This window comes from Prorops nasuta, unplaced genomic scaffold, assembly GCF_024137725.1.
Source record: "Prorops nasuta isolate Cenicafe-Biocafe unplaced genomic scaffold, Cenicafe_Pnas_1.2 PNAS00007, whole genome shotgun sequence".
Lineage (NCBI taxonomy): Eukaryota > Metazoa > Arthropoda > Insecta > Hymenoptera > Bethylidae > Prorops > Prorops nasuta.
Window position 1 is genome coordinate 2937037 of NW_027116804.1, and position 12778 is coordinate 2949814.

Here is a 12778-nt window from a genome sequence, read left to right on the forward strand (position 1 = left end):
CCCCTTAATAATAATTTACAGGAAAAAGAACTCAGTTGACATTTACATAAATTTATAATCTCCACAACGATCATTTTCACATAAATAAAGACATTTAATTTCAATAAAATTCATATAAACAAGAAAAACAACTATTTATTATACAAGAGTAATAAATTTTCATACTTTTTAAAATTCTTAAAAATTATAAAAAGGATAAACTTTTTACAGCATTATTATAAGGGATCATTCATCCTCGGGATAAAATAAAAGAATAAAATTATTTATTTAATAATGACCAACACGATAATTAAAAATTTATTTAATTTTCAATTTACTAGGTAATTATATATGCATATAAATGCATTATCAGAACAATTTTCACTTCAATATTCTTTACAATGTTCAATAATAACAAACAATTCTAGATAAACTGTCAAAATACACGAGGAAGATAGAAGTATTACGAAGTATTGTTCGTAAGACTATTACTACATTATAGAAAACTAATATACTGGTTGCTTACGATCGAGGATTAGATTTTCAATCCGGATTCAGCCAACCGCAGTCATGCAGTTCCTGGCGGGAATACGAAGAAATTCCCTAGGTTAATCCGAATTATATCCGAGCTGTTCGATGAATCTGAACCGGATTGAATTGAGTGGGATCAAGGATTGACGTTTAGTGAGAGTATTAATTACTAATCGAGAACGGTTAACAATTGTGTAAATTTGTAATCATTATCTGCAAAAAGTTGTCTGTGAGTGTTTGATAATTATTCCTTTTATAATCGCACCATTTTTAAAAGTTAATAAAAGAATAAAATATCTAACTTATCTTTCTTGGTTAGGTTTGATATCGTTATTAATAGAGATGCTTAATAAACATAATAAATCTGAATTAGAACGTTTTATTTCTGCGGATCACTGTGGACTTTACTGCTAAAGAACTATCATTACAAAATTAATAAAGATTATAGGCAACTGTGGTGAAAAAACTGTCATATGGTTAAACAATGAAATTATCATAAGTAGTGACATAAAATAACTGTATGACTATTCATATTATCAGTATGGATGAACCAGGTAATGAAGATTTTCTATTTAAAATATATAAGCAAAAGTAATATAAGAAAAATAATTATTTTAATTATCTTTTTGCTTTTTGCAGCTATTCAAAGATTTGCTTGGAGTACTGAAACAACGAAACTATTGATAGAAGCAGTTAGAGATAACATTAACAAGTTAGGAGAAAAAAAATGCTTTCAAAAAAGGATTTGGAACAAAGTATCAAATATTTTTTCTGCCAAAGGTTATTCCATAAGTGGCGAGCAATGTGCAATGAAATGGAAAAATTTGAAGCAAAGGTATAAACATGTAAAAAAGAATAATAATCAAACAGGACAAAACACAGATAATTGGGAGTATTATGACATAATGCATGAAATTCTTGATCCCATGCCTGAAATGAACCCTATATCAACAGCTTCAAGCACATCAGGTTTCCGAATGAATAAAAATATTGTTCGAATTGAAAGTAATCCTGAAATGGATAATGATGATCCTTCTTGCTTAAACATTAATGAAAATGCATGTAGATGTAATATAGATAAAAGAAATGTAAGACAGCGTTCTATTAATTCTTCAAAAGAATTATATACAAACTTACTTCAACAACGAGAAAGACACCATAAGGAAAATATCACCATTAAAAAAGAGTTTCTTGAATTATTAAAAAAATATCCCTGTACCACATTCAGGGAAGAATAATTTTAAATCTATTATTTTAGGCTAAAGGTTTATACTCTTATATAAATTAAATGATAGCATTTAATACATTAAGATACGTTTCTTGTTATCAAGTTTAAAAGTATGTATTTATTTAAGCACTTTAAAATATTCCTTGAACTCATACAATTGCTATGAATACTTTCCAAATTGTTTTATACATATAGTTTCAATATAAGAATTATTTTCTGTTCAAATAAATTAAGATATAAATAATTATCATTTACGAACAGGTTAATTATTACCTTAATTTATTAGATTAGCAATGATGTCTCTCTTCACATTTGCGTCCAGAATTACATCTTCATCACCATAGAAATCATTATTATCTTCTATTTCTTCGCTGACAGCAAAATCAATAGGATCATCTCCAACATCAATGCATATGTTATGCAAAATACAGCAAGTCATTATAACTAAAGGGATCATTTCAGTATTAAACATATAAATATTTCGTAATTTCCTGAATCTGCCTTTCAACATTCCGAATGTTCTTTCGATGACTATTCTTGTTGATGACAGTTTGGTATTGTAATTTATTTGCAATTCATTTAAATGCCCATTATCTCTATAAGGTACCAGCAAATAAGTTGATAATGGGTAAGCAGAGTCTCCTAATAAATGGCTATTTTCAGGAAAATATCTATTTTTTTCGGTTTCAATTAATCGTTTAATATCGCTCTCATTCCAAACACGAGCGTCATGAACGCTTCCACAAAAACCAGCAAACACATGTATAAATTTTAAATTAGCGTTGCATATGCCTTGAAGTATAATGGAATGAAAGCCTTTACGATTTATATAGCTATTTGGATGATAAGAAGGTGCACTGATTTTTATGTGACATCCATCAATTGCACCAATGACACCCGGAAAATTACTGATCGCTTGAAACTGCCTTTGATTATGCAATAATTCCTGTCTTTCTGGCCATTTAATATAATTTCCTACATGTTCTTCTAATACATAAGCTACATTAAAAACACATCCCCATACAGTGCTCTTGCTAAGACCAAATCTATCCGCAACAGATCTATAATTAATTATTTTTTTATTTAGATTACACTTAAATTGATTTTGTTTACTACTCAATAATTGCCAACCTATAAACTTCTTGATTGCCAAAAACCCATAAAGTTATGGCCAATTGTTTAGCAGGATCAACTTTAGGAGCATGATGTTTTCGTAATAATTCTCCTCCTATTTGTTGTAATAATATTTCAAAAGTTTCTCTTTTTAAACGGAAATGGGATTTGAAATCTGTGTAGCAAAATAAAAATGTTCATATATTAAAGGCATAAAAATTAATATATTTGAATAAAAATGTCATGATATTAAAACAAAGGCAGCTTGAAGTTTAAATATACCGGACAAAGAGTAATTGCAAGCAATGTATAAAAAGTAATTTTCAATTCTTATATGATCCTCCCTCCTCTGAATTGGAATCACTGCATCTTCTTCTTCGTCATCATTGAATATAATCGAAATAATGCTATTATTTAATGCCATATCTGTCAAATAAGTATATAATTTTAAACCAACGGTTAACCGATTGTGATTATTGACATTTATTTTGATTTGCCATTCAAAACAGTATAATCAGCACTACCAGCAGCTTATTATTACAACTTACTTTTTTCAAATAATTTTAGTTAATACAAATTGTAAACTCGCGGTTAGTGGATAATCTTATTAAAATACCTCAGATCTTCCACTTAATCAGATTAGTTTCATCGAAAAGCTCAGATATAATTCGGATTAACCTAGGGAATTTCTTCGTATTCCCGCCAGGAACTGCATGACTGCGGTTGGCTGAATCCGGATTGAAAATCTAATCCTCGATCGTAAGCAACCACTAACAGAAATTATAGTGTCGTACTACACATCTTATAGCGTAGTATCCGAAATACTGCACATCCTATAGCGTAGTATCTCAAATGCTACATATCTTATAGCGTAGTATCCCAAAGGCTACACATCTTATAGCGTAGTGTCCGAAAGGACACTACGCTATAGGATATGGACACTACGTAGTGTAATTACCATGGAGGTACGAAGTACCTGGAGGGAGCATATGGCTTGTTTCGTTCTATAAATGTGAAGCCGAGAGATGGGGGTAAAATGGCTGGCCGCCATCTATGGCTGTTTTCCAATAAGAGACACAAATGACACAGTGTAACACTGTGTCAAAAGAAATGTGTTTCAATAAAAACACAGATTGACTAAAGATGACACTCGTAGAAAGCAGAGTCGAATCATTTGTGTTAAGTTGCAGTGTGACAAACTTCTAATTAATTTTAGATGTTGGCACAACTTCATTCTTTAAACACGAGCAGCCTTTTAGTTTTTGGTGAAGAAAGCTCAAAATTAACCACTAGCGGAGGTCGCGGAGGTATCGTGGCTATTTCGGCAAGCATCAATCAATACATTGAGTACATTATTAATTTAATAATAAAGTTCTGCAACTGATTAATAACGGAAAAAGTTTTTAACATAGTATAAAATGGAGTTCGAATTGATAGAAGAATTTGTAGATGATCCAAGTAGTAATAGAAGTGATTTAATTGTAGAGAAGAAAGAAAGTGAGTGTTCTTAGAAATATCAAATTTATATATCCAAATTATTATTTAATTTTACTAATAACACTTTAGGTTTCTGCATTAAGGACTAGTTTTACCACCTAAATTATGTTAACTTCTAATTTATGTGGTATAGTTCTATATCGGCGCTTATATTCAGTATTATTTCACATAATGTTAAGCTAACTCAGACTGGTAAAATTAAACATAATAAACCTAAATTTACAGGTGCTATTTGGGATGACCAGGCTATATTAGCACTTCTGGGCCTTTACGAAGCTAATATGAACTTATTAGATCATCCGAAGAAAAAGGTAAAACTTTGGGAGATAATATCGCAAGATTTAAATAAAAGTTTTGGAATTGAGGTATGCTATTTAATTGACCATTGTATGAGAATATATTAGCTTTATAACTTTTCAAACTCTAAGTGTTATGTTTAGATGTCGAAAGACCAAATACGCTGGAAATGGAACTCACTTTTAAAGAAATATAAAGAGTGCGTAGACAACAACTTAAAGTCAGGAAGAAGTTTAATGACTTTTAAGTGGTACAACCAAATGGATGATATATTACATCAAGGGAGTGTTACTTCTAACACTTCTAATCACATATTCTCATCCACATTTAAAAGTACTCTTATCACTCCAACAAGTCCAAAGCCTTCAACTTCGTCTGCACAAGATGATAATTTAAATACCAGTCTTTTATTGACAGAATGCAAGAAGAAAAGCTCTGAAAATTTATCCACAAATTTAGGAAAATCAAAATCTAATAAAAATAGAAACATCGCTCAAAATAAAATTGCTTTAGAGAAACATCTTACCGAATATATGGAAAATAAAGTAGAATGGGAGAAGGCTAAAGAAGAAAAGCAAACACTTCTTTTTGAACAAACAAAGGAACTGTTAAAATTAAAAAGAAGAAGAAATTGTTTAAAGGAAGAAGAAATAAAACAAAAAAGATTATATTGTGCAGAAAAATTAAAAGGAAAAGAAAACAGACATATTGCAATTCTGAATGTCGAAAATAAAAAATTGAAATTGTTAAAAAAAGTATTTAAAGTTGCTTTATCTGATTCAGATTAATTTATTAGAGCTATAATGAAAAACAGTATTAAAAACTAACCAAAAGACTTAAATTTTTATTTATTGGAAAAGAAATATTACCTTGTTATTTTTTATATGAGATTTATTTTGCGTTAGACAATAATATTAAATATATCTTATTACTTTAACCTTATATAAAGTTTATAAAAATATATGTGTGTACTTGCTTGAAACAGCAATAAAATTTAATAAAAAAGTTACTAAATATAATTCAAATGTTTTACAACACATTCTACCACCACTTTTGTATAGTTAACAATTAGGTATTGTGAATAATTAGAACGAGTGTTTTACGATATACATATTGATATTATATATTAGGAAATATTTCGTTAAATAATTGCATTCGACGATCTGTTTGCGGTGAAGTATTAAAATTATATGTGTCGTTAGAATTATTATCTACTTCATCCAAATAATTATCATTACACTCATTAAAGTCATACGTATCGTTTATTCGTACGCAATAATTATGTAGTATGCACGAAGCAGCTACTGTATTTGTTATAAAACTTAAATCACGATATTCTGAAAAGAACTTTATCCGGCGAAAACGTCCTTTTAATTGTCCAAAAGCTTTTTCAACAACTATGCGTGTTGAAGAATGCATAAAATTAAATTCGTGCTGCTGAGATGTTAGATGCCCATTGTCCTTAAAAGGTGGTACAAGCCAAGGTAAAGAGGGATATGCTGAATCACCCAAAATAAATGATCCATTAGGAAATATAGCATTTTTATCACTTGTGGCAGTTTCATACAGTAAGGATCTTCTAAAAACTCGTGCATCGTGAAGAGAACCAGGTTCACCACAATAGATATTTCTAAAGCATAATTTTGAATCTACTACAGCTTGCAAATTAATAGAAAAAAATTTTTTACGATTACAGTAGTATCGCGCATTAATTTTAGGTTTAACTATTTGTACATGAGTAGCATCAATTGCACCTACAACGTTATTAATTCCCTGCTTACTTTTAAATTCTTCAGATATTTGTAGGAATTCATGTCCTTGTGGCCACCTAATTATTTCGTCTGCTTTCGTTAATAACCATTTAACCACTCGTCGTAACACTCGAAAGATTGAAGATATTGAAACATTAAATCGGTCAGACAGTGTACGCAAAGGTTCAGTATTCGCAATAAACCATAAATATATCAAAATACTCAATTTTGCTGATATTGGTTTCCAGCCAAATGTATTTGATGGAAGAAAAGTTGATTGTTGCAGTTCTTCAATGAGATTTAAAACAGTAGGTCGAGATAAGCGAAAATGCATTTTGAATTCATGCTCAGTCATTACGTCCACAATCTCTAAATAATTTTCAATGCAATGTTTTCTTTGTCCACTCATTATGTATTTCATAAGATAAAATATTATCCCATCTTCAATTTCATTGTCAGTATTTGTAGATTCTTCACTGGCTGATGATGTAGTAATTATTGTACTACAATTGTCACTAGAACTGGAAGAAGTTTCGCTGCAAGGTGTTTCCAACAAATTAATAATTACTGAGTCCATCTATAAAATAATATTTTACAAAATTAATATAATTTTTGTTAAAGAATGTATAAGTAATTTGATAATTTTTAGTTATTTTATTTCAATCTAAATATATATAGTTACTTGCTTTATAATTTACCTTCACTATAATGTAGAACTTGTAAAATGTATACCTTTAGTGAGTACAAAATTAATAAAAGAAAGTATTCTTTAATGCTTTTAGCAATATTAGGATTGCTCAATAGGAAAATAATTTACCATAGTTTTCTATAGTAACTTTACTAGTGTCTGGTAACGCCAATACGTTCATTATTTGAATTAAAGCGTTCCAATTAACATCCATTTTCTGTGTTCTCACGTGTTCCCCAGTGTAACTTTGTGTCATATAGTTGGAAAACGGCCTATGATTGTTGATAAATATAGCACATAATAACATATATATATGTTATATTTTGGACTCCATAATCCCGTGACTGAAGACAAAATTAATATCACGGAACTTTGTGGTTCATGGTCCGGTATGTTTCTGGTAATCCATTGTTCATTACGTGCTTTATTACTTTGTTACTCTCAAACTGCTAAATCCTACAATTTTAAAGAAATATGGTTGAGCCAGCAGGTAAAAGTAAGTGAAGTATATTTTTCCATTTTTATTTTTAAAGATTAAATATGAAATACTGTACATTGTTACATTTGAATGTTTCAAATTGCAGATCAGAAAATGAAATAATTATAAATAATTAACAATTGGCGGCAACTGGGATGCACATACACAGGAATCAAAGTAGGAAAAAGGTTTGGAAGTTTAAATTGTTTCATCGTTCCGTTTTTCTCCCGCGGTTTAGTTCTGTCTATTTCGAAGATATTTTAACAAATACGATGTCGCTGATATCGCACGTTAATGAATGGTTTTGTCTTCGGTCACGGGATTGTTGAGTCCACAATGGAATGGTTTGGTTTGGTTCACGGGATTGTGGAATCTAGAATATAACATATATATATGATATATATACGTTATTATGTGCTATATATATCAACAATCATAGATGGCGGCCAGCCATTTTCCCCCACCACCTTGCTTCACTCCCGCCGGCATATGCTGCTCGCTTGGTAATTACACTACACTTGGCAACGCTGCGTAGTACATACCCAAAAGCGACATATCCTATAGCGTAGTACTATTTTGGGTACTACGCTATAGTCGCTGCTGATACTACTGGTCGGCGGAAATACGTCAGAGGGTAGAGACTGTAGAGGGACCGCAATATAGATATTTCTAATTACTAATTTCAAAATACATAATGCATGGTCCGTGAGCCAAGACAGTTAGTATTTATTGTATCGTACATACATACCACAAGTTATAAAGTAATATAAAGAAATAAAGTGACAGTTTTAATCTTACTGACAGCTGATATACTGATGGTATAAATGAATAAATAAAGTGACGAAATTTGTAAAATGTACATAAAAATAATTTTTAAAAGTATATAAAGGACTGAACAGTTTAGATAAGTATAACAATAAATTTTATAATATAAAATGTAAGATATAAATATTTTGTGGTACTTTGTGGGATTTTATTTCAGATTAAATTATAGTAATGTGTTTACTATGTCACTGTGCTGAGAATGGAGCTATGCAGATTTTCAAAATTAAAATAAAGGAATAGACTGAACATAATGTGGTTATTATGTCATCGTTAAGATTCAAACTATGTTAATTGAGACGGATAATAAAATAAACGAGTGAAAAAACTGGGTAAATACAATAATAAATAAAGAAGCTGACAAATTAGATATATAATATAAAATGTAAGATATTTTATAGTACTTTCTGGGATTTTATTTCAGATTAAATTATAGTAATGTGTTTACTATGTCACTACTGAGGATGGAGCTATGTGGATTGAACATTAAAATGAAAGGAATAGATTCACCATATTATGGTTACTGTGGCCGTTTACGAGCGGTGATCTAGATTTTAAATCCCGAAAATTTGTCACAGTCATGCAACCTCTTCTAAAACAGCCGAAAAAATTCCCTAGTTTTGTCCATATCTTTCCGTGGAAGATAATCTGGATCTGGATTGAATTAGTGATGAAGGGGAAAGGATTGTGCGAACGTCAGGATTTAAATCATTTAAACTAACAGACAGCTAATTGACAGGTAGTGTCTGTATAGTAAATTATCTTATTTGCTCAATATTAATTTATTTATTATAATAATCCAAGGCGCAATTTCTTGTTTTAGGTTAACTGAATCATATGCATTTTTGAAAATTAAAGTCAACAAATTTGAAATACTTCTTGTTTTTAGAAATATTTATACAGTCAGAAATTTTTAGTGGATTTTCCGACTTTAGAATAAAATTACATTACGTAAATTGTTTCATTAAATGTATGTACTTTCATAATCAATTATTTATTAAGTAGCATTAATAATGAAAATAATATTTTACAGAACACTTCATAATGGATTTGTCAAATATGTACGACATATTACTTTCTGATGAAGATGATTTAACTGATGAATTTCTCGTTCTAAACAGGGAACAGCATCTTAGAATTAATAGTTATTATGAAACTGTTGTATGTAATTATTCTTTGTCAGGTAATATAATACTTTATTTTCATAATGGATATATGTATTTTATATGATTTTTGAATACTGCTCTAAACAATAAAATATTTGTAATTTATAAATACTTTCATTATTTTTTAATATGCAATGAAACTACCTTTTGTTTTATAGACTATATATATAATTTTATGTATTTTGACTTTCATTAATTGCTTCGGAGATTAAAAATAGAGAAACTTCATTGTCTAAAACATCCTTATTATCAATTTTTTAAAAATAAAATCAATATAGGCCAGAGTATAATAATGTTCTTTCTAGATTTTAAATCACATTTTCGCCTTTCAAAACCTACTTTTGAGCTCCTAATTCAGAAATTTGGTCCATGTTTCCTACGACAAGCAAATAGCCCTAAAGTACAGCCATGCAAACAACTTACTGTAACATTATGGATACTAGGAAATCAAGAAGTTTATAGGTAAACTATTGTTTTTATGATTTGGTCCATTTATTTTCATATACAAATAAATAGTAGTATTATGCAACATAATCATTGTTTATTAAGTTGTTTTACCTTTTCAAAGTTTAAATGCTGAGAGCATATAGTATATATGTGTTTATATATAATTATTAAATTTTACACAGATGTAATAACATTTAAAAAATTATTTCTTCTGTTTTAGATCTGTTTCTGACAGATTTGGCTTAAGTAAGGATACTATTTGGAAATGTGTTATCAATGTATCATATGTACTTCAAAATCATATTAAAGAGCATATTAAATGGCCAGGATATTATCAGTTAATGCAAAATGCTAATACCTTTGCAGGAATAAGTAATTTTCCAGGTGTTGTGGGGGTTATTGATGGATGTCATATCCCTATAAGCACTCCTGTTGAAAATCCCAATAGTTATGTCAACCGCAAAGGTTTTCATTCATTAGTTTTACAAGGGATCTGTGATTATAATAGAAAATTTATAGATGTGTTTGTCGGGTATTGCGGTAGCGTCCATGATGCTCGAATTTGGCAGAATAGTCATATTAAAACACTGATGGATAATAACAGCCAGCAATATTTTCCAAGGAATACACATTTACTTGGGGATTCAGCTTATCCTTTATCAAAATTTTTACTTACACCGTACAAGGATAACGGCCACCTAAGTTTGGTTAAAACTAATTATAATAGAAAATTAAGTGCTACTAGAATGATAATAGAGCGAACTTTTGGTCTATTAAAATGTAGATGGAGAAAATTGAAATATATTTACATGTACAATGTAGATATGATTCCCCTTATAGTTTCAGCGTGTTATGTGCTACATAATATTTGCATTGACAACGAAGAAGAGTCATTTGACGATAATGTAATTGTTGTTGATGAAGAGAATGACTATGATGGCAATATATATGAGTTAGATGACAATACATTTTCAACTGGAGAGGAAAAAAGAGACATTATTGCTAATCTAATAAATACATAATCTGCATTTATTTCCTACAATTTATATTGATGCTTTTTAACTATAATAAATTCCATTATTATACAGTATTATTTTACAGTATTAAAATGCTATTAATACCATACATAAACAGAGTAATTTCATGTCACAATACCTGTATTTTAGAATGTTCTGCCAAATATTAAACAAAAATTAGGTTTATCAAACAAACTTATTGAGTTTTACATTGATACGTAAATGACTTTGCAGTAATGAGATGAAAATTTTACCCAAGATACAATTGATCTTGTACTTAACTTTTTCACCAATTTTTGTAGAGAACTTCTACGTAAGCTGTGTGAAAGTGCTGAATGCAAATGAATAATTGTATCGATGCCTGGCAGACAGTGATTAATCCTTATTACGCATAAATATACAACATATTAAATACATGGTGCAGTTAACCTCAAATAACGTTGACAGTGCTTAGTGAGATGGATGCTTTACTACTGCAAAAATCACTATATTAATTCAAAATATAATTATAAGAGCAATAATGCTGAATTGTATTTCAATTTACCTTTACATGGCTACACTCCTTAATCACTACCCTTAAATAACTCTTTAGCTAAATTAATTTGGACTATAACAGCCTAGATTTCTGCAAATATTTGGTTATTATAAAATATATAATAAAATAGTTGAAAAAGTCATTCAGTAAGGCAGCTTGTTAAACATTACAAAAATAAAAATTGTATTTTAAAGACAAAACAAGAGTTAAACAAGTCATAGAATTTCCATAATACACAAAATAATTAAAGACTGAGAAAAAACTTTTTGTAATATTGTATATCTCTTTCAATCAGTTCTTCAGCAGTTCATGTGATTTATTGTTTTCTATAAGTTTAAGGATTTTTTTTTCATCTCTATGTTCTCTTTGTGGTGCTTTTCGCGTTGTATAAAAATATCTGTTAAACTTATTTTTCTTTTTGTATCACGTTTATTGACATTTCTGACTAAGGGTTCCTTACAGCAATTGCTTACACTTTCTTTAAATTCATTTCTCTCATTTAAAACCCTAAAGCCTTCGGTGCTAGATGCTAAAGATATAGGCCGCATTTCAGGCATAGCACCTAAAATATTGTCAATTTCATCAAAGAATATCCAGCTTTGACGACCAGCTCCAGTTTGGTTATTATTGTCCTTTATGGTTTTGTATTTTTTTTTAAGTTCTTCCATTTTGTACAACACTGCTCATCAGTTATTGAATACCCACTGGCAATAAAACTTGATGAAATATCTTTCCATATGTATTTTGTTAATACTTTTTTCTCATTTAAATCTTTCCACCTTTTTCGAACTTCATCTAACAGTAACTTGGTTGCATTATAATTCCAATGAAATTTTGAGAAATCTATATACAATCAAGACCAAATGTATATATTTATTCACATGCAAATAAATTAAATTTTTAATTATTTTAATATTAGTACGTAAATACCCAGCCCTTCTGCAAGAACATCCTCATTTTCTTCAACAGACATATTTAAAAATGTCAATAATTCATAAACCTAAAACAAAAAAAATAAGCCCTTACATTATAACATATAAATTAAGTAAACAGTTAATAATTATTTAATATATATACAATTACTTACCAATTAGCCCACGGTTATTTTAAAATAATTTAAATCTTGACGTTTCCACTTGGTCACCTTCCTAATATTCCTATCCAAAAGATCCAGATCCAGATATCATCCACGGAAAGAAATAGATTAAACTAGGGAATTTTTTACTGGGT

The 12778-nt window shown here is 29.4% G+C and overlaps 3 protein-coding genes and 1 long non-coding RNA gene across 4 annotated transcripts; 2 read left to right on the plus strand and 2 right to left on the minus strand.

The window, feature by feature from the left end:
- The first annotated feature begins 626 nt into the window (after window positions 1-626).
- LOC136775148 (uncharacterized) lies at window positions 627-1657 on the plus strand. The gene is made up of 3 exons (XR_010822900.1): window positions 627-739; window positions 830-1064; window positions 1150-1657. It is a non-coding gene; the product is annotated as an uncharacterized lncRNA (long non-coding RNA).
- Window positions 1658-2012: 355 nt separating this feature from the next.
- Window positions 2013-3275, minus strand: LOC136774869 (putative nuclease HARBI1). The gene is made up of 3 exons (XM_066729347.1): window positions 3134-3275; window positions 2870-3026; window positions 2013-2799 (listed from the first exon to the last, which is right to left on the minus strand). Exons 1-3 carry the CDS (start codon window positions 3273-3275, stop codon window positions 2013-2015), a joined length of 1086 nt encoding a protein of 361 aa, XP_066585444.1.
- An 882-nt stretch (window positions 3276-4157) lies between these two features.
- On the plus strand, window positions 4158-5433 carry LOC136774870 (uncharacterized). The gene is made up of 3 exons (XM_066729348.1): window positions 4158-4348; window positions 4574-4713; window positions 4789-5433. Exons 1-3 carry the CDS (start codon window positions 4270-4272, stop codon window positions 5431-5433), a joined length of 864 nt encoding a protein of 287 aa, XP_066585445.1. The 5' UTR covers window positions 4158-4269.
- Window positions 5434-5713: 280 nt separating this feature from the next.
- Window positions 5714-12216, minus strand: LOC136774871 (putative nuclease HARBI1). The gene is made up of 3 exons (XM_066729349.1): window positions 12022-12216; window positions 9730-9792; window positions 5714-6973 (listed from the first exon to the last, which is right to left on the minus strand). Exons 1-3 carry the CDS (start codon window positions 12214-12216, stop codon window positions 5765-5767), a joined length of 1467 nt encoding a protein of 488 aa, XP_066585446.1. The 3' UTR covers window positions 5714-5764.
- Window positions 12217-12778: the final 562 nt, after the last annotated feature.

What these genes read in the sequence shown, in the direction of transcription:
- LOC136774871 (XM_066729349.1), bottom strand. Translation starts at nt 12,216, where the DNA reads ATGGAAGAACTTAAAAAAAAATACAAAACCATAAAGGACAATAATAAC. An exon ending in GAAATGAATTTAAAGAAAGT is followed by an intron (nt 9,793 to 12,021) that starts GTAAGCAATTGC and finishes ATTGATAATAAG; the next exon opens with GATGTTTTAGACAATGAAGT. An exon ending in CAATTAATGAAAGTCAAAAT is followed by an intron (nt 6,974 to 9,729) that starts ACATAAAATTAT and finishes ATTATTTTATAG; the next exon opens with ATGGACTCAGTAATTATTAA.
- LOC136774869 (XM_066729347.1), bottom strand. Translation starts at nt 3,275, where the DNA reads ATGGCATTAAATAATAGCATTATTTCGATTATATTCAATGATGACGAA. An exon ending in TTGCAATTACTCTTTGTCCG is followed by an intron (nt 3,027 to 3,133) that starts GTATATTTAAAC and finishes TTTGCTACACAG; the next exon opens with ATTTCAAATCCCATTTCCGT. An exon ending in GGCAATCAAGAAGTTTATAG is followed by an intron (nt 2,800 to 2,869) that starts GTTGGCAATTAT and finishes AATTAATTATAG; the next exon opens with ATCTGTTGCGGATAGATTTG.
- LOC136774870 (XM_066729348.1), top strand. Translation starts at nt 4,270, where the DNA reads ATGGAGTTCGAATTGATAGAAGAATTTGTAGATGATCCAAGTAGTAAT. An exon ending in AATTGTAGAGAAGAAAGAAA is followed by an intron (nt 4,349 to 4,573) that starts GTGAGTGTTCTT and finishes CTAAATTTACAG; the next exon opens with GTGCTATTTGGGATGACCAG. An exon ending in ATAAAAGTTTTGGAATTGAG is followed by an intron (nt 4,714 to 4,788) that starts GTATGCTATTTA and finishes TGTTATGTTTAG; the next exon opens with ATGTCGAAAGACCAAATACG.